At 35.9% G+C, this 27906-nt stretch overlaps 1 protein-coding gene across 1 annotated transcript in view; it reads right to left on the bottom strand.

Annotated features, from left to right (window-relative positions):
- The window catches only part of LOC150101858 (uncharacterized), a 148091-nt gene extending 120550 nt beyond the window's left edge, over positions 1-27541 (bottom strand). The window contains exon 1 of the mRNA XM_090400373.1: positions 26747-27541. Within this exon, the coding sequence (XP_090256499.1) occupies positions 26747-27289 (543 nt within the window). The 5' untranslated portion in view covers positions 27290-27541. The remainder of the gene's footprint in view (positions 1-26746) is intronic.
- Between the last annotated feature and the right edge of the window lie 365 nt (positions 27542-27906).

A 27906-nucleotide genomic window follows, 5' to 3' on the forward strand; every position in this document is an offset into this window, starting at 1 on the left:
TACGCTATATATCTGGATTTCAATTGTCATTAAAATCTCCAATTTAGAGACAGCAACTTCATTTAAAAGTGCCAGAATGACTATTTTAAAAATATGCTGTAATATTAGAATTAACTTTAAATACTTCCTGGGGAAGGAAGAGAAATTATTATTAGGAAGATATTCTGGATGCAATACCTAATATTTGAAATTGCAGCTATTCCGCATTGCAATGAGGGAAGTATCTAACGACTATTCAATATATTTTTAATTTTAAAAATACATGGGAAATTTGGTAATTTCCCAATTATTTCGTCAACGAAATAATAATAATAACTCGCTACTGAAATAGCCCAAAGTGTATATTCTGAGAAAAGCCAAAACCAAAATTGGTAACAATGACAACAGAAAATTTTGACATTTACTAGACAAATATCTTAATGTCTAATCTCCTATGGTTATATAAGACATGAGGCTAATGACTCTGAGAAAGAATATGCTACTTTGGTTTATTCCATAAAGAAGGCATTAGTTACATTCAAAATGTAATAATGAAACTGTCGCTAATAGGCAGATAAAGATCTGCATTAACTGTTGATTAAAATGAACAATTGCAGAATGGAATGAACATCGAGTTAAACTGGATACGTCCTTTAAAACTACTTTTACACAAACCATTTATCAGAGTTAAAATGCGGTTGCAGTTTCTTCGAATTGATTTTTGATCCGCTTTTCAACCGTAATCCCACTTTTGCTCGCTAGGATTCAGATAAGGAAAAACTGTGCTGCACAAAGACTTGTTGAAATTGTTATACTGTCTTTATTGCACTTTAAGGGTTTCGATTGATAGATAGAGATAGTGTTTTCCTATTTTCATTGTTTTCTTTGTCCAAAAAATAAAATAAAATAATATAAACGAATACGAAATGTTTGGGATTTCAAGGACTGTTGTTCGATGAATTAATTATGAAAAATTAATTATAGAATAATCGCGAATAGAAAAATTATGACAGGGGTATAAATTTCGAGGGCTGAAGGAATGAATAGCACTGGAAAAGACTGTTTTAAAAACCTTCGTTCACATACTTACGCTGAAAACATCAGGATGTTCCCACAGCGAAACTATTAGAGGATTAATGTTTATTTGTCAACCCATTTGATAAATTCACAATTATAATCAGGCGCTTAGGAAGCTTAAAAGTTCTTGCTAGTGTGGAAAATTGAAGCAAGCGTCAGCCGATATTAGCAGATTACGTCGGAGACATCAACTAGAGGAAGACAGGAAAAAGAGAAGCGAATCTCCTTCCATTCATCCGCTCGCCGAATTCGGTAATACAGACGTCCTCGAGTTTTTAAAGCCCCCCTTTCACTCGATCCTTCTAATTACCCTAATTATTTGAGCTAATTGGTTACTTAATTAATTACGATAATGTGTGCAAACTTGCATTTTAATGGAGAAAAGGGGATCTCGGAGATTTACAATTGAACCTAATGACTGGTCTTTAGTATTTTAAGGTCAATTTGCTTAATGGACCTCAACGTCTCACAAAGCAACTTCCTCAGCAGTGCCGAGCTAGCGTGAAAAGAGACCCATAAATCAGTCACTGAATAAATTTAACTTAAAATATCCCACACCTTTATCCACGTAATGTCTGTCACAGGACTTGCCTCGGTTCACCATTTTGATTAAAAAAAAATAATTTAATGGACGCCGCTTTCTAGCTGGAGAATATGACTTAGTGAACATTCTTCAGAAAAGTCTAGAACTACTTTCTTGATTTTTTTTTTAAAGTGAAATGGTGCACCAAAACTACAAAAAAGTTTTCTAAAGTCACCTGAGCAAGAAAATAAAATTTTAAAATTAACTAATTCATGAGATGTGAATGAGTTTGCTTTCTGGTAAACTGCACTGCTCGATGGAGAGACGCATGCAATGACTATGATGACTGGTTAGACAAGGGTGCTGTTAGTTACCGTTGCTAGTCAGATTTTTCGTTATTGCTCCTCAATTTTAATGTGTTCGAATCAGAAACAATGGAAAGCAATGAAACTCATTAGCTGATCTGTGAAAATTTCTTTATAGTGTTTTTAAACTCGAGAAAACGTTAAGCCAATAACACGCTAATTCCTTGAGTGGGTGAAATGTCACAAACAATAATAAAAACAAATAATAATAATAATAAGCGTTTGAAACCGAAATGAGGGGGTGATGATTGTCTCTGCCATATTGTTTTCATATTTAGAAGAATCCATTACGATTTGTGGAGACTCCGTAGTTCAGTTGGTATAGACGAGTCCTTTGATTAGAAAGACTCTTTATCGAGAGCAACATTTATCAATTGTTGAAAAATCGCAAGATGAGTTAACCAGTCTCGTGCGGTGGTAGAGGGTTTTCGTTCCTCAAAAATCTCAGGTAGAGATTCAGAATAGTCGGTCTTCTGGATGGAAGATAACAGGATAGTATAATTTGAAAATTTGATGAGCATCAAACCATCTTTACAAAAAACACAAATTATGTTTATTTTTTTTTGGAGGGGGGGGGGAAAGAATTTCTAGATGGTGATTGACTGAGCTGGTTAACATCTTCATTTGAATAACTCGCATAAATATTCCCGGCATCTTACAGAACGGTTCTGTACACTGTTCTTACCACCCATCCTGATTCCCTTTTCCCCTTACGTATTAGGCTTAATCGCCTACCACGACCAACTAATTTAGCTTGTTTGAAACCTAATTAATACTCTAATAGGTCAGTTAATCCTATCTTAATCGTATGTTGAGGTTATCAGTTACATGCATTCATCTTCTTCTCCTTCTTCTTCGTTTCTCTGTTTTTCAGGAGATAAACCTGAATTTCTAGGAGCAAAAGCCTTTCCGCCTCTGAACGGGACTGGCTGACTCACCTACACCCGAAAAGTCATGAACGTTCTTCGCGTACTACATGAGATTCAAACCCAGGTCTTTCCAATCCCTGGATATCGTCGAAATCGAATTGTGCTATGAAGGTTCCACCAAGACAGCATTGTCTTTCGAATTTCTATAGAAGTGCATGTTGCTAGTATGACTTTCGTTGTTTTCTCGATTCAAGAGAAGTCGGAAGGCAACAGAAACAAAGTGGGCCAAAATACTAAAATATCAGAGAACTTTTAGCGATGCTAAAAACTGCTGTTTGAAACGAATCTTCTAGCCGTAGTGGAAACGTTTAAACACTGCGCACGGAAGCTTACTATACCAGGAATCTGAGGGGGGGGGGTTCCATAGTACGTGGGCTCTTTGTTTCAGTCGCGAGTATTTGTCAAATTTGGGATTCCGTCTTTAGCGATTTGTAACATGCAAAACAGCTGGAGAAGACATTCAAGAAATCGCCATACACTTTTGTCTCATAGACTTAATTTAAACCAAATCATAGAGCAATACGAAGAAGATGGCTGTGGTTTTAGAGAAGACCTGAAAGATATGAAGTTTTTCTCACCTGGAAACTCGCGTTCCCGTTTCATAAAACAGACAAACCAACCCGAGATCACACGCATTAAAAGGCATTATATACCGGTTTATTAAATTGTAAATTAACGGAAATCAATGAAGAAACTAATGATCAGACTTTATGAGTGTAGTTTTTGTTTTATTAATGTAACATTTAGTGTTAGACCTCGCATTACTTCGAAAAATTTTAAAACAGAAATTTTATCTGTGAAAGAGAAACCGAAGCAATACAAGTTAGACGAAGACAGAACTCTGCTTAACTCATAATGTGATGCAATATTCCTGTAATTGTACTTTACATTTACAAGCAAAGATCTGTCAACATTACTTGATCTGTTTCAATATCTTTACGATGCGCCTGTCCAGATGCTACTATCTTTTCTGTGAATCCGCTTTCACGAGACAAAATGTCTGTTTTCGGTGATAAAGATACGAAGGGCCATAAATGGGGTATTATCTATTGTTGGCTCAAGACAAACATAGTGAATCCCTTGCTCTACTAATGACTGAGTTGTGTGTAGGGGATATCCTATAGTGAGCCGCTAGTGATGCGACATGTTTTTGCACTTATGTAGCGTGCTCGTTGATGTAATGCAACAACATCACTCAAAAGGAGAGACGCTTGACGTTCGTATCATCGTCAAGGAGATTGGAGAATTTGTGATGCAACCTTCTGCCGTATAAAGAACGACTTGTGAAAGCTCTGTGACACTTTAATCGCTTCAAACTGCGAAGGGATTTCGACTTGAAAATGAATGAGATGGAATTAGAAGCGCGGAGGACGGGGGGGGGGCTCCTTAATATAATAGAATAGTTAAAGCGGCACAAAATAAATAGACGCCCGCTACTTTATCGTAAGGCAGAGGGAGTTTGATATGGATGTCGTGACAAACGGTATTGAATCCGAATGCTAAACCTGCTTCGTCAACCAACCTGAAACATCAATAAATTTATATGATGGGCCAATTATTTTGTATTCAGTGCTCAACAGAGAGAAATTTATCTGGATTGTGGTAGTTCTCAAGGCCTTTTCCCCCCTCCAATTACGTTATCGTAAATAACTTGTAGGGTTCCTCTTCTGGTTTTGCTTAAAAAGTGATATGAAAATGTACTTTGGTGATGAGTGGAGGAAATTTTATCAGCTCATTCACGTATAAACGGGAGATTGTAAACTGAATTTTTCGCATATTTCAGTTTTTCAGACTATCTAATAAAATCGTCTAATATGTTTTTGTTTTAAGCATCCACTCAGAAAGCAACTAGTTTGCTAAGTATTTTTATTTATTTTCCAACTGTTGTTGCTGCTGTTATTATCATATTCAGAGCATATTTTGCGATATTAATGAGTAAAAGAATAATGTCACTCAATCAGTTGCTTCTAAATTGCATCAACCTTCTGCTTCCTGAAGATTTTTTTTCAGGAAGCAGAAGGTTGATGCCATTTTTTTATTTCATTTTATTTCTTTTTTTTTTATTTTTATTTTTTTATAGATGAAGCAAGTAAGAAATTCGATAAACAACCAGTCGAAATCGGTTGCACTATTAGGCATTTTTCTTTCTTCTACCTCCTTTAAAGTCTCGTTTTCCATTTTGGTCCAATTGTGCAGAAATTGTCAAGAGAGCTAAAAACAAATAAGATACGACGATATTACGAATTAGAGTCGAAACTGTTTAACCATCAGACGTGTCTAGAGATGTCTGTGAAGAAAGAGTTGGAGACAGAAGACAAAAATGAAGAGAAAATTATTTTCAAAGTACTGTAATTCTTTCGTAGATTTGTCGCTTGAAATTTGGAAGGTTTTCTGTGAATCCATCTGACTGCCTTTGTCGAATAAAAGTGCTAAATATAAAGTATAAATATAAATATGAAGTATTCTTAGAATTACTACACCGATACTCAACGAATTTTAGCTGCTCATGATTCTTGTAATAAGAGTAGCTACTGACCCTCTACGATACTTGACTTTAGAACTACTGCCGTGACCCACGATTTTAAATAGAAGGTGAAAGGTCATATCAAATATTGAAACATGTCCAGATCAATCACGCAGTTTTACAGAAAGAAGTTGTCATTCACATAAGAAACCAAATCATTTAGAAACGTACAGGAATGAATATGGATGCTAATCAGCTAAGGTGTTGAGCAAGTACACAGAAACGGCGATAATAACATTTACTTGCATGAAAAGGCTGGATTCTGGAGAAAGAAAGAATTTCATTGCTTGAACTATGAAAAGGGTGATGGAAATTGTTAGTACAGAAGTGCTTTTATGGTCATAGTGTCGGACTTCTGGTTTTATCACAAAGGCGGAATGATCGGAGCGTCGCACAAAATAGTTTATATGGAGGCTTTTGAATTAATGACTTATGGAAGCAATCCTAATTTGACCAAGCATCCTGTATTATTAATAAACTAACCGTACTATTAAAAATAAATTCAAGATGTAATGTTTGTTTTAAGATGTAAATAAATATAAAAAGAAAAAAATGATGTTTTCTTACTCGGTCTATTGAAAAAAATATGACATTAACATGATTAATATTTCGGGTCATTGCTGTAACCCTAGCAAGATATTCGCTACTATATATATATATATATATATATATATATATATATATAGTATTGACTTTTGTGTTAAACTTGGTAAAAGGTTTACCGAAACGCATCAAATGCTACAAAAAGCATACGGTGATGAATACTTATCGTACTCAAGTTTAAGAGTGGATTAAACGATTTCAAAGTGGTGGTGAGACGCTTGAGGACGACGAAAAGCCGGGTCCAAAAACTGGACTGAGCGAAGTTAACATCCAAAAAGTGGGTGATTTCATCAAAGAAAACCCGAAATCGTCCGTGCGATTGATCGAAGATGAATTGGGGATTCCAAAATCACTGTTCACAACATTTTCACCAAGAGTTTGGGCATTCGTAAATTGAATTCACGATATGTTCCCCACAAGCTGACAGAGGAGCAAAAAATGTATCGAATTGAACACTGCAAGGACTTCATTAAAACCTCATTAAAATTTGAGTCCTCGTAAGGACTCAAACTTCCTTGAAATGATCGTTACTGGTGATGAAACGTAGTGTTTTGATATGCGCTCGAAACAAAGAGCCAAAGTGCTGAGTGGAGACCACCAGAAGAGAGACATCCGAAAAAAGAGTCGCTTGGAGAAGTCAAAGGTAAAGACAATGTTGATTTCTATCTACGATTTCAAGGGCATTATCCAAAAAGAATTCGTTCTGCCTGGCCAAACGGTCAATGGAGGAGTTTTATCTCGAAAGTTTGAAGCGAGTGATAGCGAGAATTCATCGCGTATGGCATGAATATCGTGACGACCGACCGTTCGTCAAAAGACACTGTCACTCTTGGCACTATAACTCGGCTTTTAATGAAACAAAAGTCATAAACAGTTGACCGCTTTCGACAACAACAACAAGACACAACAGTTGGCGCCACTAGTTTCTTCTATTTTCGAAAAGTTCGGTTTCTTTTTGGACAGAGGGTGTATATATAGTAGTGAATATTCAAGGTGTGCAGGTGTGCAGGTGTGCGGTGTTCATCCACCGAATAGCAATATCACCGATATTATATTCTTGAATTTATTCCCGTTAAAGATTCCCCTAATTGTTTCCAGACTTCGCCTGATTCCTAAAAGTAAACACAATATACTAATGCTTCATGAAGAGAACACTTCTCGACGAGTCAACATTGCATCACATTCGCATTTATAGCCTGGGTACGTTCAAAATACATACACCTTTGAGCCCTTTGATCAGACATACAGATGGCACAACGGGTCGAATTCTTAGCCTTTTTTATTGTTTTAAGCCTCTCAGGAGGCGAGGCAGGGTGAGCACTGAGACAATAGCACCTAGAGCTGTGATCGGTTATTGTGTCAACCAATCCAATTGAACGTTCTCATTTGTTATGAGTTGCTGCTTTTGTTTTCTGAATTTCATCTGTTTTGCGTGCATGACGTGTGAACTGGCCTGGTAGCTAAGTTTATATATATATATATATATATATTATAGACAAGTTTTATATAATTTACGATAAATTTATAACTTTTTTTGCCATTATTTACAGTGGGAAACAGTATTGTAATCGAAGGAGGTAAGATTCGTACTCCTCTTCCAAATTTTACACCTCTGAGTAATTCAAATATACCAACCAAATAGAACATTCTCCTTCATTATTATCCCCCACATTGTCATTTCACATTGTGCCCCACTCTGCGCAGATTTGGTTACAATTAATAACAATCAATTAAAGTATTCAAAGTTATCTTACAGCCACCGTAGCTCAGTCAGTATAGACGAAGCTCTTTGGTCGGAAAGACCTGGGTTCGATTCCATTCAGTAACGTGAGGAACTTTTATCTAGTCTCTTTCGACTAAAAGTGAGTTAGCTGGTCTCATACGAATGTAGGGGATTTTTTCACCTAGAAACTCGTGTTTTTCGTCTCCCAGAACAGGAAAACCGTCCCTGTGAACACACATGGATTACAGTCACGAATACGTCCCGAGCCCGGATAAAATTGGCTGGTTGGGGAAAGCAATGGTGAACTACCTGTAAAAATCTCACCAGGAATACTTTGTGAGCAATGCCTACAGAATCACCTACGGTCAGAAATGATTGAAACGGAAAACCAGAACCGGAAAGTTATTCTACAATTAATTGCATTAGGCCAATTAAGATAGCACTGATGTGCTATACCTTCTTAAAACTTTCATGCATTGCTAAAATTGCAATCATACGATCAAACTGACGTGAGTTTTGTAGCGCTGGTTACATATGCCACGATAGCACACCCAACCGAAATGTGCAAGCGACTTCTAGAAATATATATATTTCTAGAACTCCTATTACTACTTTGTTTATTCATTCCCGCGAAATTCTAAGCAAAAGAGTCTAAATGCGAACGGGATGAGATTGGTTGGAATCAGAGCCGAAGCTATCAATAAGCAGATGATGATGATTGATTGATATACTCGTACAGCCACTTTCTGCCAACTACTAATCTCGCATTCTCATGATGTTGGCTTATTTCTACAAAAGGGACCCTGACGAATTCAGCGAAGAATCCGGAATGTCATGTAGTTCAAGGAAATACCATCTACACTTTAGGTGGTGGATAACTTACATCACTTGGAGAAATACAACTACTGCACTTATTATAGGCTTTAAGTGACCGATTCCGACTTTGGTCTCCAGAGCAGCGAGTTTACTCTCCCTTCTGTATTCCATTAAGTGTGAATGATATCTTCAAAGAAATGGCAAACATACTTAGATAGCATACATGTTCTCCATTTCGAAGGTAAGTAACACAGTATCGCAGGCATCCATCTAGATAGTACGGGTCCAATCCTTATGATAACTAGTCAGGAGTTTTCTCGTATCAGCTTGCGCATAACTGTACAATTGTACAGCTGTAAATCTAAAAGACTGTGCATGGAAAGGGTGAGATCTGAGTGGTATGCGAGAGACCGTGTAGAGGCCACGTTATTGTAAGGAGACTGGTCGGGCCAACATGTCCATGAGTCAATCTTTTCCAACTCTTTTTCAAGAATTCCCCGTGATTTCTTGTCCCTAATAAAACCATCGGGCACAACTTATGATAATGTCTTTAAACTCTCTCTCTCTCTCTCTCATCCAGAAGGCACCACCATTACAGTACTTAAAGCCGTCCTGTATCATTCCTTTCTTCTAATTCCTGATGACGATTACCAATCCAAATTATCTCATTGAATTCAAGAAACAGGCCTATGTGTATCCTGTAATCTTTCTTTAAAAAACAGCAGAAAAATATTAAATAATGTAGATATAAAAACGCTTCTGGTCTCCTGGTGGTATCTTCTCGTTTGAAACCAGAAATTCTTATCAGGAATGCAACACATGTTTGTCTTTACAATCTTTAATACAGTTCTGGCACATTTTCTAATACATGGAAGCAAGCATAGTCACCATATTCCAAAAAAAGAGGAAGATTGACACTTGGTCTCACCTCACTCTTCTCCAGAATAATGGAGAAGATCATTAAAAGTAAACTTCCCTATCCAGAGATCTCATTGTTCATTCATGGATCTGGGAGCTCTAAATCCAAGGAGGATCTCTGGATCTACTGTCGATTTAGAGCTCTTGGCCTACATCATTCACCATTGCACACGTATCATGGAATGGTGTGGAGAAATGTGTAGAGTTATTCTCTCTCTCTCTCTCTCTCTCTCTCTCTCTCTCTCTTCTCTGATCATTCACTCAGTGCAATGGGGGCATGGTTTCCTCTCTTCGAGCTTCTTGATTATTTTAGGAGTTGCGCAGGTCTCTGTTCTATTGCTTAACCTTTTTTCCCTATACATAACAGATTTTTTCTCACTGACCATCAGTTTTGCCGATGACAGTACACTCGGTTCGTCCTACTCATTTGACAATCATGCGGTGCTCAAACATCCCAATCTAAAAGACCTTAAACAACCTTATGCCTTTAATTAATAAAGATCTCATACCATTTTTTCAGTGGAGGAAAGGGTAACCTGCTCACATTCAATAATACCCAAACATTCAGTTCCTAAAAAGAATGTCAAATGACTCTTCCTTATCCTCATTAATACACAAATCACCAGACTGGATCAGCTCTCTCTCTCTCTCTCTCTCCTTCTACCATCGGATATTTAATTCTAGCATTTCCTGGAATAAATCACATCAGTACCTTAGTCTGCAAAACTTAAGCATTCTTTTTCACGATCCACTAGTAATTCTGCACAAATCATAAAAACCACAAATCATTAGAATACTGCTTACAAGTCTGGAGTTGTGTATCAAAAACCTTCAAAAAATTCTTGATGCAGTCCACAGGAGAGCGATCCGGGATGCTTCATTCCTCATTGACTCACTTCAACCATTATTGCAGATGCACTGTTTGTTTGATTTCTTTTGTACAAGTGCTAAAATGGTATTTGCTCAACTGAACTGGAACTCATCATTCTACAGCTTTCCATTGGCCTGCTAAAATAAGATCAGCAGTTGTCCAACATCCCATTTCAATCCATCTGCAAACACAGAATCTGATTTTCCTCTTTCAATCTTATTCCATCCATCTCTGGTCTCCGGAACAGCTATTCTCTCAAAATGTTTCCCAATAAGTACAACTTACAGCTTCTATTTTTCATGAATATAATTTTTTTTTTTTTTTTTTGGTTCTCAAACTTCGCGTCACTCTAAACCACACACCATTAATTGATTATAGGTTCTTCTACCGCTCTCATTTAGACTTTACAAAAAATAATAAAATAAAATAAATAATGTTCCAAAGTCAGATATTATGTTTGACTCTTGTATTTCTTCTCTGATATTGCCTGTTTTTCTTTACGCCATATAAATAAAAATAAACATCCACGGTTCTGGGAGGAGAATTTCTGTCACCACAGTACGAAACCAGTAACTTCCAACCAGTTGAAATGCAAGCACATCAAACGAACGTTATCAGCCTTCCCGATGAATGTATTCTAATGTCACACACTTTTTTTCAACTTCAGATGCTTTCTCTTAAGTCTAATGCTTTGTTTACTGGCCATTCTAGATCTCTAATTTCAGCAGCATAATACATTTTTCTCAATTCCTTAAGTATAAAATATTTATACTTGGAAACTACGTACTATCTGAATTTAAACCATGCGGATTTTTAGATACTAATGTCAATTAATCCTCTTTGCATGCTCCAATCTATTTAAAGACGATTTTTTTTCTGGATAAACAAAACTTCCGTTTAATTTGTAGGATTAACGATTGAGTGATGACTTAGATGTCATTTGGGATTAAGCCTATTTTTAGAACATTATCACTTATCACTTTGCTTTGGAAAAATCCCTTTTTAGAATTTTGCGTTCTTTAATAGTTTTTTAACCTTACTTTGGACCTTGTTATTTCAATAAATGAGTTTATTCAATATTAATTAAAACTATGGCAAATTACATATTTTTACAATTACAAAGTACTTGCTAATGGGTTTTGATACGTAATAAAATATTTAATTAAAGAAACTGAATAAAAATATCATAACAAGTAAAGCGCCAATGCGTATCAAAGTACTTAGTTCCTATCACACATATTAATAATGAAACCAATTTACGAGTTATACTGCTAACATCCTTCCTATTTTGACAAAGTAGGAGGCCTGGAATTTCCTCATAAAAAGTATATTTGCATCTCGTCAGGGACTTGAAAATATTTGGATCGCAGGTCATATTTCGCGCTTTAAATATGAGGATTTTCTGTTTATTACTTCGTATACATTTAAATATGAAATATCGGGCCAATAATTTTCTGTTAATGTGCTTTAACAGAAAATTATATTTGTGCGTCTCTTAATTAGGTCCATGCATAAATATAAAACCTGAATTTGAGCAATTTTATAAAGCACACAGTTTGACATGTTAAAACGCGTGGAGCCTACGAGATATAGCAAAGACTGCAATTTATAACGACTTCCTACAAAATGGCTAAAGAAATCTCAACTCATTGGAAGCTGATGATGAGGAAGTCAAAGGTGGTTTTATTTCTCTTCACTATATCGATTCTCTTTCAATTAGACGTACTGAAATTCGAATAGCATCAAATTAAAGCAGTATTTACTTCTTTCTTTAAGCTACAACCACTATTTCGAACTGAAATATCCGTGAGTTTTTAGTACGTAATGTAATTGTAAGACTCCCATACTAAGGTAGACAGAAACATTATTAAACAGCTCATCGAAGAGTATACCAGAGACAAAGAATACCAAAAGCCTTAGCTCTATCATCATCATATGTCTTATCTTTAATTATCTTTAACCAATCTACATATTGCCTCAACAGATGGACACCGAGATCAATGGAATGATTCTGAAATCCTACACCACTGTTATGACAAGACCGAAAGAAAACTCTAGGAATCGTTGGAGATGTTTCTAGAAATGAAAAGAAACATTAGCGTTAATCTATCTGAATGTTTATAGCTATGACCAACCACATACTCAAACGAGAACATGCCAACATTCAAAACAATGGACACATGCTCGCAAATAATTTTAATTACCAGAAGTCAAATTATTTGTGAGCATGTGTCCATTTTTTGTTGTTGTTTGATATTGTTTTACATCTGAAGAAGTCCTACACAACCAGGACGAAACTAGCAAAATTCTGCGTTTACAGGAAGTAATCATTGATATGTTTGTCGTGTTTACCGAATCTCGTACTTTTGGGGGGGGGGGCATGGACCGAATCCTTGACTCTTTATCCCTTCATCTGATTGAAGAAAATGTGTGGATGGGATGTTATTGAGCTATAAGTTCTGGTCATGGCTGGGTAACGGCAATAGCCGAGCCTCAGTTAAAACTTCATTGACTACAGCATTGTCATCCGTTATATATGGAGATCTCCTACCTTGATCCGTAAATTTCCAAATCTCGTACTCATAAAATCTTTTATTTTAATACTGCTATTAATTAATAACACCAAACAAGAAATTTTGCTTAGTCAACGATATGATCTTAAAGTTCTTAAAAGAACTGGGCGATGGACTGAGTCCTTGACTCTTTATCCTGTCATCTGAATGAAGAAAATCTGTGTGGATGAGATGTTATTGAGCTAAAAAGCTCTAGTCATGGCTGGGTAACGGCAATAGCCGAGCCTCAGTTAAAACTTCATTGGCTACAGCATTGCCATTTGTTACCCTGGAAGTCCTAAAAAGGACTTTTTCAAACAAACTGCATAGTCTCTTCACAATATGGTCATGGTCCTTATAGTCCTTATAAGGACTGGCTTAAAGGGGCGAAGCCAGAATGCTTTTCATCTTCCCCGTTATCCGTAGAGGACAGTGTAGGGATAAGGTGCTATTGAGCTATTAAATTAAAGCTCTGATCATGGCAGGAGGGTAACAGCAATAGCCGCGCCTCAGTTAGAACTTCACAGGCTAGAGCATTGCCATCCATTACCCTCCAAGGGTATTGGATTAAATGAATCAATCACCGCCACAATATGGTCACTACGTTTTCGAATGACCAGTTAACACTGATTTAATATATTATTAGGTGTATTTATAAGAATAGAAAATTTTTCTGTAATAAAGAGATTTTAATACCAATAAGCAATATTTTGATCTTATTTTAATTGATAACATAGATTTTTTGGGACTAAAAATTATACACTGCCAAAATATTTTATTTATTTTTTATGCATATTGAGTATTTCATCATTGAAAATAACTTACAGAGAATACTTAGAAGTAAGAGAGGGCTGAAAATGAATGAATGATTAAAGTGTGTTGTAAATGGATAATATCCCCGCTTTACGACACTTTGCTTTAACTATCCATTCATACGGCGCTTTCCAATTATGACCAATGCTCATTTACGATGCGGCATTCGTCTATACGACGGTTTTAGCGATATAACGCTGCTGTGAATCATCCAATGTGTGCAATATTCTTGAACTCAGTTTATTTTCGTTGCTCTCTTTCCGTTTTTTTTTTTCTATTTTGGCGTTTCTCCTGAATGTGTAGAATTATTGTGTAGAAAAACTGTGTAGAATTATTATTTTACATATTACTCTGCGTGAACGTATTACATTTGATACTAAAATTATTAAAATTATTATTAAAATTAAAATTATTAAATGTAGCGATGATGGTGTGTCTAGAGTCTGGAACCTAACGTGTCATATGAACAGGAGTATGCTTGTAATTTAAACTACGAACTTGTTGCCTATTAATTGTGTGAACTCTTCTTAGGTCGCAATATCCCTCAACCCAAACCGCACATTACTTTCTAATTTTTATTTTTTTAGTTTTTAAGCAGATTATGTAGAGTGTGAATCTCGGTTAAGCTTTCACAATATTAATATTTACATAATAAATTTTATTTATAATATATATGCTATTTTAAAACTGGCTGATCTAACAAAATTTATTTTAAAATATCACATCAAGTATTTCATTCTACTTGCAAGTTTGATAATTGGTAAGCTGTTTTTGCAAGAAAAAAACTGCTATATCAGTTTTTGTCAAATTTGTAAAATTATGCCACTAAACATGTGCATTTCAAGCGTGACGTAAACCCAAGTTATTTTACCTTGCATTAATTCTGTCATATTCAGAAGTGTAATGCAGTTAGTATGACAGAAAATTCATATAAATTAAAATAGCTTGGGTTGTCGCCACACTTGGTATGCATATTTTAGGCGATGTAATTTTGCTAATTGAAAGTTAGTAATTTAAAGATATGCTTTCGATCCTTATGAAAAAAAATGCTTCTCTTTTTGAACTATCGATTTCTGGTATGCTTCGTGCATGTCGTAATCTGAACTCCGTAAGTATTTCACTGTTCTCACCCCCCCAAAAAATTGTCACTAGGATTTTGTCACACCAAATAATCTACCAAGAATTTCTTAGTGCACATATCATTGGCTCTGAAAAAATTCCAACACACAATTTTAAAATGTTGATTTTGTGAACATAATCATACTCTCATCAATCATGGAACTCACGGAAGTCCTCACTGGTTCCGAAATGCTACTCTGATATGATGTTTGGACAAGTCTTTAGGTAGGTAGCAGATGAGTGATGCGATTTCTCCATTACTCTGCTTACTAGGGAATTCGAGTGTCAAAATATGTGTGACCTATACAACAGGGTTCTTAGCAGATTTAATTCTTGTTCTGCGCACTGTAATAGTCTGTCCAATATATTATTTTTATGGCTACGTTATAAAGGAAAGAATTGGTTCCCAATTCTTTCCTTTATAACTTAGCCATAAAAATAAATAAAACATCACCTCCTTAAATGCTGAATACATACCTATTTTCCAATAATAATAATAATAATAATAATAATAATAATAATAATAATAATAAAGATAACCTTATTGACTCTACTTCCATCAAAATGATCATTCCCTTCTCATTTATCCCTTAAAAGAATACCTTTCTACCAGAAAACATCAAAGTTCTCAGTCAAGGCGAGCTCTATCTCGGAATAATAACGTCACATTCTTTTGACATAAAAGTATATTTATAGCTGTCATTCAAACGGTAGAACTTTCTCTTCCGCTTCAGATGCAAGCACTCACCTGAACAACTGCTCACGCTCCTCAATATCCTAGATTTACCTACCTGTGATCCCCTTTAACTATTCTAAAAATTTTATAATTGCTGCTGGTCTCTCTTCCATGGATGTGCCAGTTGGCATTGTTAATTTGCACTTTAAAATTTCTTCGATCTACTTAACGCCTATTTTAACTCGAGCAACAACAAAAACAATATTAACTACACCTACGAATTCATTCATCCCTACTATTACTGTTCCTTCAAATTGTATTTTTCTAAATAATTTTGTTTTATACAAAAATGCTGAAAATGATTTGGTCCAAAACTATTGTTGAAACTATTATGTAAACAATCATGTGTAGCATAAACGTTAGCAGATAACTGCTGAAATTTTGAACACATGTTGTATGTGAATTATCTGATTTTAAAAGAATATATTCCATATAAGGAAGGTTTCCTATCTTCAGCAAATATTCTTGCCATTTACCCACACTTTTCTCTGCAACTATTCTTCGAACTAAACAATCAATTTTCAACAGTCATTCCGTTTTAAAGTTATTTGACTTCATTTGTTGTAGTTTCGTTATTATATACATAATATAAATTAATACATATTAATACTAATTAAATTTATTTTACTAATTGTATTTAGTGATAATAATTAATGATAAGTACGTGAAGGTGGGTAAGCTTGTCTCAATGGGAGATGGGCAGCGGAGATCTTTCTTCCCAGAAATTCAATGCGTTCATCACGCAAAATAGGCAAACCAACCAGAGTTTCGGTTTTAAAAAAGGTAATTTTATATCTCAGAATTAGAGCTAAGGGTTCATAGAATGGAATACTGGTTTCTGATTACTACTGAAAGAACTAAATTTTTATCGGAATATTCTTACGTCTCAAATATTTCAGTTAGAAAAAAACAATTTTTCCTGATAAGCAGCAATATGCCACTCTCTTCTTTTACCTATCTGGACTCGTCTACCATTACACACTCCGATATTAGCCAACTATCATGACCATTTCTAGTTTCGGCTTAAAACATCATTATTTTAAGAAGAAATCGGAAATGGCAATGATATGGGGCTTAATTTCTCCGGTCAACAATATATACTAAGTGAGATTATTTTCTTAAGCTTCGAGCATTAGAATATAAGAACATAATGTTATTCAAAGTGCACTGTAACAATGACATCCCCACCACGTTGTTATTTGAAACAACCTTTACTCCTATTTCAGATGCCAAAATGTTGGTTTCATTTCGAAAACTTTAAAACGATTACTGATTTTAAGGCGTTACTGAATCGATGGAGCCACCAGTACTTAGGTGAATACCATCACCACTTGACCGTTTCAGATTATTAATCTTTTACTTAATTTCCGGGGATTCACCTTTTACTTAATTTATCCATTCTCTAGACAACCACTTTTCTTCTACTCCCGCGTAATTTCTGCACTGAAGCATCTTCCACATTTATGTGATCTGCCATCCAATACCTGGATGGCAGATCACATCTTTCGATGATATTGCCATGCAAAGTCTATACTTAATATACTGTACCATTCTAGATTTACTTATTGTTATCTGCATCATTTGTTTTAATTCCGCTAGTTCTAAACAATGCTTACAAATTAGCCTAATATTATCTCCTTCACTTCTTCACATGATAATCATAACTCGGCATGTAACTAATCACAATCAATGAGATTTTCCAGTCCAAATTTATATTTCTTCCGAGTTACTTTTTCCCCTCACAGGTTTTCTACCCATGTCATGAAGAAATAAAGAATCGAGGTCTAAACTAAATATAATGCTTTATGCTCAATATAATCTAAACTAAAGCTTTATGCAGTTTTTCATTTTGATTGTTAATCATGATTCAGAGAACAGGAAGTTTTTTTTTTTCCTTTTTATTTTATACTCCACCATACTAAATTTAAAGAAACAGTCTGCTTTTAATGTAAGGCTAGGATTTAGTTCGGTTTCCCATTTCTTAACCTTAATAGTTACGACTATTTCATTCAAGTACAAAGGACAATGACTGGGACAGCAAATCTCCATTATTCTCATAACCTTGTCTAATTTATAAATCCACTCGCAGTGGTGACAATAATGATCCATATTAATAAAACAGAAAATATACTATAAGCATCGGTCATTTCTCCACTTCCCATGAATCTTAAAAAAATAAAATAATATAAAACACACACACACACACACACACACACACACACACACACACACACACACACACACACACACACACACACACACACACACACACATATAAAACAAACAAAAAAAAACATGATCAGCTATTGGTTAGCATCCGTACACAGCATTTATTTCTTGGAAGATCTTTCTTCACGAAATATTACTTGAGTGTTCCAACCTCCGTCTAATTAAGTTCCCAATTATTATATACTTAACTGTGCAACTTAAGGTTCCGGATTCCGACTTGTATATTCTATGGTATACGAAAGCTGTAACTTAATTTATATCACTTATGAATACGCAGAGAGAGAGAGAGAGATGCAACCCGAGTAGTGTGTAAGGCAGCAAAGTACATAACTGGAGTTGCTCTTTGAATATTTGTTTGCCTTACCCACCCACTCCTTTCACCTGTTTTTAATATTAATTTGTAGTTGCTGAACACTTTACCTCTCTTAACAAATGCGGTTAACATTTACATTTCGAAATGCATAATGAATAAATCATTCAAATAGTTTATTTTCACAAACGCAAGAAAAACGAAAAATATTTAATTATAAACTAACACCCAAACGCCCATCTTTAGACTGTTTACTTCTAAGCATTCATGTGCATATTTGGGGATACGCTTGGCAGTCTTCTCTTAAATGCCACAAACGAAAACATTCCAACTACAGAGAATTCAAACTTCACTACTCATAGCCTATACTTATTCTCCATCCCCTCCCCGTTTCATTTTTAATTTACAAAGTAAACATTGCGGTATCTGTTACAAGGAAGTGTTGCTCAACGGATCGTTGAATCCCATAATCTAACGAAATGGAAAACATGCGTGGGCATGCAGAACAGCAAGAGAACTTTAGCGAAATTTCGAGACCTAGAACTCGCGCCATAACTATAAAAACTCGACAAGTTTCCTTGTGACGGAAATAGAAACACTATTGTGAATTTTCATCTTCAACCGTACTCTCCCCTCCATTTCCATGGCAACAAGGGATTTTGCGAAGTAGGCAGTGGAAAATGTACTTATTCTGTAAACTTTCCAAGCTGAAATAAGAATTGTTCCGTTTAAAGTTAGAAATTAAGAATTACATTTATTTCTGAAAATACATTCACACAGCCGTTTGTCAAGTAGCTGCATCACAATCAATTTTTTTTTTGTTTCTTTTGGCTAGATGTGTGAAACAAGAATTGTTTTCATATTCCCCGTTATCTATAGAAGAAAATGTGGATGGAGTAATATAGCCGAGCCTCAGTTAAAACTTCATTGGCTACAGCATTGCCATCCATTACCCTCCCTGGGTGCCCATTTTAGTCGCCTTGTACGACATGCATGGGCTACAGTGCATGTTCTTATTATTCTTATCCCGGCCGCCACAGGGGGAAATCACAATCAAAAGTAAATGATCTATCTTATATAAGTAATTATACATATTTTAAAATAGTGTATTACAAAATAGCGATACATTTTTAAATTATTATAAATATATTTTAAAATAATAGATATATATCTTACTCATATATATAGATATAGATCTTACTCAATTCTTGAGAGAGATCCCACTCGTGAATTTCAAAATCGTACCAACAATTTATTAAAAACAACTTCTGAACTGTCTAGAAACATTCGCCTTTCTCTTCGCTCCCTCCATCCACTCATATATGGAGTTCTAAATATCCACAAGGAAAATACCCCACTTCGTCCCATTGTTGACGGCATTGATTCACCAACATACAACCTTTCAAAATATCTCGCAAAATACCTTAAATGTTTTTCTGGCAAGTCTTCGTCTTTTATTAACAACTCTGCGGATTTTGCATCATACATTAAGAATATTACTGTTCAAGAAAATGAAATCATAGCTAGTTTTGACATAGTATCCTTGTTTACAAATGTTCCTACAGATGAAGTCCTGACACTCCTTAAAGATAAGTTATCTAAAAAAAATGTTAGCCTTACTTACTCATTGCATCAAGTCTCGATACATTAGATTTCAGGACACCATCTACAAGCAAAATCATGCTCTAGCAATGGGGTAATCCTTTATCTCCTGTACGTACTAACATTTATCTGGAAGATTTTGAAATTAAAGCTATTTCTTCCTATTCCTTAGCACCTAGAATTTGGAAACGATATATGGACGACATTTTTCTCATTTGGAGCCATGGAAATGATTCTCTCCTGGATTTCCTTGAACATCTCAATAGTCAACACCCGAATACCCAATTCACGGCTGAGTTTGAAACTAATGGTTCCCTGCCTTTCTGGACGTGAAACTGATCCGTTCTTCTGAAAAACTTAAAATTTCGATGTACACACACACACACACACACACACACACACACACACACACACACACACACACACACACACACACACACACACACACACACACACACACACACACACACACACACACACACACACACACACACACACACACACACACACACACAAATAGATATCTCTATAGTCAGTCCCATCATTTCCCTCCTCAGAAACTTGGAATTATTTCTACTTTGGGACATAGAGCTCGCTCTCTTCTTGACGACCTAGATGAACTTCATAAAGAAATAAATTTTCTTAGATCTACTTTCAGACTGAATGGTTATTCTCAAAAAAATACTAAAAATATCTTTTTAATCCTCCTAATCGCCATACTGAAGAAATAAATACTGTTAAAGGCAATATATCTATACCATACATTAAGCTCAGTCTGTCAAAAATTAGCTAAGGTTCTCAAAAATATAACATTATAACTTTATTCACTCCGCTTCCTAAGATCCACTCTCTACTGAGCCGTCCAAAGCCTAGCCATCACAATCTAAATTATCACGGTGTATACAACATATGGTGTGACTGCGACATTCCTTACTTTGGCCAGACAGATAAGTCTATTGAATTGCGTATGGAGGTGCAAAGGAGGGACATCACTTACAAGAGAACAAGTGCTAGTGCTTTATCCACCCATATTCTTTTTTCTGCCGATTCTGATGATCAAAACCATACAATCCTTTGGGATAGATCTAACAACATTTTCTGTTGCCATGACGAGTTGGAGAGAAAAATTGTAGAATCTAGAGAAATCATCCTCAACCCTGTACATTTAAATAATAATTTAAGCTACAACCTCCCAGACTGTCATTCTGCTTTGATCACATACTGGCGCTCACGAGATGCTATACGCATGCACTCACCCAACAATGTGGGCAACGAAGGAACAGCTTTGGATACGTTAATTACAACGTTTTCACGTTAAATATGTATAGTGACTTTCCTGTGCTGTTCACAGTTTTTATCTTCAATGCTCAATTGTTTTTTCTTTTCTTTTATGAAAACACCCGAAGAAGGTTGTAAAAAGCTAGTCGTGTGATACCATTAAACCCTTTTCCTTCACTCTCGGTTTATGTCATTCAATTCTTAAAAAAAAAAAAAAAAAAAAAAAAAATATATATATATATATATATATACTGTATATATATATATATACAGGGTGTTCGGGATAAATTTGACATATTTATAATTAATTATATTTTTCCGTAAGTTACATGTATTAACACACACTTCTCTTCATTTAAAAGTTTGGACCCTTCTTCATTCATATACAAGATGTCAGAAAGGATGGATAGCTGGAGCCCACCTGAATCATGGAAGAGAATAACTTGTATCATGATGATTCGTGCCCGCCATCAAAATAAGGATATTACGACTGCTGCCCAATGCTCCCTGAATACAGTAAAAACAATCAGGCATGAACTAGAGACTTGCAATGGTGACTACGAGGATGTAGCAAGAAGAAAGATCCCTAGCAGACGATCTGATTGCGTTCGTACAGCAGAATTCCTCGCAAATCTGCAGGAACAGGTGTTGAAGAACCCTGGCATTGGAATTCGGGCTTTGTTCGTGGAGTTGCTAACTGTAGTCAAGCCCTGGATAACAAGGGTAGCCAATGGTAGGCCGTATGTATGGCAGCAGGATTCGGCCCCTTGCCACACCTCTGGGAAAAGTCAAAAATGGTTGTCTGAAAATTTCTACGACTTCACCAGTCCAAATGTTTGGCCTCCAAACTCCCCAGACCTTAACCCCATGGATTATTTTGTATGGGGCGCAGTTGAAAAAGACACCAATCGCACTTCCAGTAATACAAAAGCCCAGTTAATGGATAAAATTAAAACAGTTTTTGCGGCCCTTCCCAGGGAGACTGTAGCATCAGCTTGTTCGAGGTTCCGAAGCAGAATTGAAGCTGTGATCGATGCTAATGGTGGTTATTTTGAGTAAATCTTGTTGATAGTATTGTAATTAACTCTGCCTGTAATGTTTTTTTGTCAATTCATTAAATTTAATAGATACAAAGAAGATTTTCTTTTTCCTTACGAAACTGTCAAATTTATCCCGAACACCCTGTATATATATATATATATTATTCACCAGATAAAGAATATCTTCCTTTCAAGACGGATTAGTTTGGTTATAGGATTTTTATTCAATAACATATGTAAAAAAGAGAAAAAAGAGCAAATAATCCATTCCAAGCCGATTTTTCTAGTGTTCTGAATAACACTCATGTACTTTAGACATGCGCACTAAATATTACTATTTATTTTAATACTTGAATTAAAGTAATTTTATTTACATATGTACAGTGTCTTTAAATTTTAAATAAAATATGTTAATAACAATTTTGGAATCTATTTATTAATATTTAATTTTGATTCAATATTTTCAAATTCTTAAAATCACTATAAATAATTTTAGTTATTAATTAATACTAATATTGTTAACAGATAGTAAATATAGTCAACAAAAAATTAGTAAAAACCTATTGGATGGATTGGGAGGAACAATCGACCGTGAGATGCGGTGATTGATTCATTCAATCCAATATCCTTGGAGGGTAATGGATGGCAATGCTGTAGCTAATGAAGTTCTAACGGAGGCTCGGCTATTGCTGTTACCCTCCTGCCATGATCAGAACTTTAATAGCTCAATAACACCTTATCCATACACTGTCCTCTACAGATAACGGGGAAGATGAAAAGCATTCTTGCTTCGCCCCTTTAAGCCAGTCCTTATAAGGATAAGGAACCTATTGGATATAATCTATAATCTGTATCATCTGCGTACTCTATAAACTATAACTTAATGGACTTCATCCCGAAGACGTACTCGTTTTCTCAACATAGTAAAAATATAAATACTGGAAAATCCAAGTGCTCCAAAAATTCTTTTTATTTATTGTTATGCCAATATATATGCGAGTTTTTTTTTTTTTTTTTTTAACTGTCTGAACATGATCCCAGTAACTTGCATGATACACCACGAAAACCATAACAGTGCAAACGACCAATATGTCGTATATGTATTATATTTCTACAAAGTAGGTCCAGTGTTGTGATGTGTTCTTGGATGCGTGACAACCTCCTAGTTTTTTTTATTAGCTCATATGCAGTGAAATTTACGGAAATCGATAAACTGCTGTAGGTAGGTCACCGGATGTCGCTTTGCGTTCTGCAATGACGTATGAGCTCATCAACAATTCATTCCGCACTGCCTTGTCAACAACGGTGTGAATATTGTGTGAATGATTGCGCCATGTTTAGACAGAATATTGTGTGTAAAATATTGTCATAGTATTGTAATATAATATAGCACGATTTATAGTTTAAAACACTCACGGTGGGGGATGGGGGTTAAAGTAATAGATTAAGAAGTTGTGTGCTGTGTTAAACGATAGTTTGGCTATATACAAAGGGCAGGTTTTTCATGCTCTTCAGTGCAGCTACACAGAGTTTCATTGAATGAATTTCTTTTGTCATTCGTTAAATGAAAAAAAAAAAGCATTGTATATTTTAAAGTGGTACATAATGGGAAATTAGTATATTATTTAAAAATATATAGACGCATATTTCGCTCAGCTCTAAAGTCCAGATTAAACAATAATGACATATTTTTTAAAAACAACTACGAGCTTATCTCTCATATTCTTACATAAACATTCTGCAGATACCTATTAACACCTATAGATAACTTTTATAATATTAATTGATATTATTTATGCTATTCACGACTAAAAAGAAGGGGGGAGCGAGATGGTAATCGACCGTGAGATGCGGTGATTAATACCCTTGGAGGGTAATGGATGTCAATGCTGTAGCCAATGAAGTTCTAACTGAGGCTCGGCTATTGCTGTTACCCTCCTGCCATGATCAGAACTTTAATTGCTCAATAACACCTTATCCCTACACTGTCCTCTACAGATAACGGGGAAGATAAAAAGCATTATTGCTTCGCCCCTTTAAGCCAGTCCTTATAAGGACAATGGTGTGTGAGTTTCCAGGGTAACAAATGGCAATGCTGTAGCCAATGAAGTTTTAACTGAGGCTCGGCTATTGCCGTTACCCAGCCATGACTAGAGCTTTTAGCTCAATAACACCCCATCCACACAGATTTTCTTCATTCAGATGACGGGATAAAGAGTCAAGGACTCAGTCCATCGCCCAGTTCTTTTAAGAACTTTAAAAACAATGGTGTGTGAATTGGATTAATACCCTTGGAGGGTAATGGATGGCAATGCCGTAGCCAATGAAGTTCTAACTGAGGCTCAGCTATTGCTGTTACCTTCCTGCCATGATCAGAGCTTTAATAGCTCAATAACACCTTATCCCTATACTGTCCTCTACAGATAACGGGGAAGATAAAAAGCATTATTGCTTCGCCCTTTAAGCCAGTCCTTATAAGGACTATAAGGACAATGGTGTGTGAGTTTCCAGGGTAACAAATGGCAATGCTGTAGCCAATGAAGTTTTAACTGAGGCTCGGCTATTGCATTTACTCAGCCATGACTAAAGCTTTTAGCTCAATAACACCTCATCCACACAGATTTTCTTCATTCAGATGACGGGATAAAGAGTCAAGGACTCAGTCCATCGCCCAGTTCTTTTAAGAACTTTAAGAATAACGGTGTGTGAATTGGATTAATACCCTTGGAGGGTAATGGATTGCAATGCCGTAGCCAGTGAAGTTCTAACTGAGGCTCAGCTATTGCTGTTACCATCCTGCCATGATCAGAGATATAATAGCTCAATAACACCTTATCCCTACGCTGTTCTCTACAGACAACGGGGAAGATGAAAAGCATTCTTGCTCAGATGTAATGAGAATAACTGACTTCATTGCAGTTTCAAAACTTGAGGAGAACGCCAAGCATACAAACGATCCCTTATTTCATCCTGAAGGATGAAATAGCTAAAAAAATACTTATTGGTCGCTTTTTTAACTCATTCTCTTCCCCCCTCCAACAAGATAGCCACAAATTAATGAATAATATATAAACATTTTATATTGTTTTTCAAGGAATAGGGACTATATTTAGCTTGGATATATCGAGTCTGGTTACGATGTTTTTTTTTGCTTACTACAGTAGCAGTGTTTTCAAGGAGTGTAACTATCCATTAGTTACTTTAAGGAGGGGTATAATTACATGTTAACTATCTCCCTTGGTTCCATGGTGGCCCAATGGTTTCGCGTCACTTGCCTGAGAGAGACTTAGATTTAAATACTTCCTGTGACAGGAGCAAATTTATATAGGTCTAGTTCTTTTCACTCAGAACTAATTTAACTGCTCAGAACAATAGCAGTAAGGTTTTTTCCTCTATTGTGTTCGTCTGACGCACGTAAAAAAAGTAAAACTGGTATCAGAAGACACACCGGTTTATATTCGTTTTCTTCTTCTTACTATTATTTCAACCTGGCGCTAGGAGTATAATCTTTTAAGACATGAACTTTACGAATTACTCAAGTATTATTGAATGAAAAAACAGTTTCATATGTTGGTGAGTAAAATAGATAATAATACTTCAAACTTGCTACGTCTTCTAGACCGAAATAGGCGACACATCCGTATCTAGAGTTTTCGTATCTTGCTCGGAAATGCGAATTAGCCGGTTTCATACAGGAATTGCAGGGTTTTCATCCTGCAAAACAGACTAAAGAACGCACGCAGTTGACTGACACAATACCATGACCTCATAACCTTAGTTTCTTGGGCTGTGATCAACAACTTAAACAAAGCAGTCGTATCTACATAGTAACATGGAGATATAGATGGGTGGCCCTCTTAACACTTCAAAAACTTCTGCATTCGAATTCGACCAATCAATATAGTTTTCAATGTGTACATATGTGAATTCAAAAAGTTAGTATTAAAATATGTCTGTGTGTGTTTTAAATTATCGTGTTTATTTATATTATTAAGGACTGCATGACTTGAAGTAATACCAAGACGAAATTACTGATGTAAAAAATAAATAAAAATAAAAATAAAATAAAATAATGCAATAAATATAAAACATTACTCTGATCCCAAATACCTATATCAATCATAATCATAGCAATATTCCTTTGCATACTAAGGAATGAGAACTTACAAAATAAAACAACTTACATTACTGTATAAAAAGGAAAAATATAAAATACCAACGAATACTGGATACATTACTGTAGGCATTACTTGTCTAAATACTTAGACAAGCCAGAAATTATGAAAGTTTCCTTTCATAAATAATACAAATAAATAATCTGTATTATTTAATTTATTTTCGTACAAGGAATAAATTTATATTGAAAATATATTATAATCAACGTCAATGCAGTTTATAAATATGGATGATATTAATGATCTCCCTTAAATGAGTAATAAATACTAAGAGTAAATTAATTACATCCCCTATCTCTGATTACGAGGTCACAACCGGCGAAACAGCTTTAGTTGATCCATAAAAGCTACGCAGGGATTTATTATTATTATTATTATTATTATTATTATTATTATTATTATTATTATTATTATTATTATTATTATTATTATTATGGTAAAACCTTGATGAGCAGATACAATTCGATGAACGGTAGTTCGTGTGACGAAGTGGATTTAGTCCATTTTCCTCTTTATATTCTAGAGTTCAAGCAGAGATTGAACAATCCCGCATCATCTACTTACCGGTATCCTGGAATATGACGTTAACCAAACGTAACCGTCTGTTTCCTCCGTAGGTTGAGGCTTCGGGAAGAACTCCACGCTGGGAACCGCCGTGTCTTCCGGTACATTGTACTGGCGTGGGTATCGCCAAGTCCTGCGTTTAACTCTAGTTGACGGAGGCTGTGTCACAGATAATTTCACATCCTTCGTAATAAGTTCACTAAATTCCACTCCCCGATTCTGTTCGGAGTGCCACGAGCTAGCGACATTGCCGTCTCTCTCGCTACCACTCCCCGTCTGTGTGGAAGCGGGGTTAAGCGGTTTGCCGTCGTCTGCTATACCAGTACGGGCGTTGTCGTCGACAGAGGCGAACGCTGGCGTTCGCTGGTCACTTGTGTGCACACCACTAGAGATTTCACCACACACACGCACCGCCGTATCGCCATGTAGAATTCGGAGGGTGAAGTAAATATCCACGAACAGACCCCCGTACAGAATTCCGACCAGAACGTACAGAAGCTTCAAACGGGTAAAGATGCGATCGAACGCGGAGCTTGCTGCCATGTTGACAGCGACGGCCACATGGTCTGCCCTGCGCCACGTGCCTTATTTCCTCCCAACTTCCAACCAATGAAAGGTCAAGCGTCTTATGTTACGGCACCTAACAAAACGTCTCTGTTTTCCGCAAATCATTAGCTCACTTGTTTTAAACCCCCTCAAGTAACCGGCGGGAACTACCGGAAGGAGAGGGGGAGAGGGACTGGGAAGAACTGTAATGGGAGTCCACATCGTTTGACGTAACACACAGAAGACACTGTTAACGCGCACACACCACCAGGCGGACTCCAGCGCGAGCGACTTCTTTTGCGTCCCCTCTCAAAACGTAATTCCTTTAAACCGTACACATTCCAAGCATGTCAGCTCGACTTTGGTAAACGCGAGAATTTTAAGAAACTTCGTATTTCGTAACCCTTCGTGCCATTGCGCGAGTTATAAAGGAAAAGAAAAATCGGAAGTCTGACTCATAACTAAGTGACATTTAGCGACCTCAGTGACAGAATGTTAAACTATAAACGTGTTTTCTTTCTTTTCTTTTCTTCTTTTTTTTTTTTTTTTTTTTTTTTTTGCCTGTTTTATAACCAAGCATAAAAAGCATAACATAAACACAAAAATTACCAATT

Source organism: Typopeltis vanoorti, chromosome 11 (assembly GCF_054136105.1).
Source record: "Typopeltis vanoorti isolate ZY-2024b chromosome 11, IOZ_Tvanoo_1.0, whole genome shotgun sequence".
Taxonomy (NCBI): domain Eukaryota; kingdom Metazoa; phylum Arthropoda; class Arachnida; order Uropygi; family Thelyphonidae; genus Typopeltis; species Typopeltis vanoorti.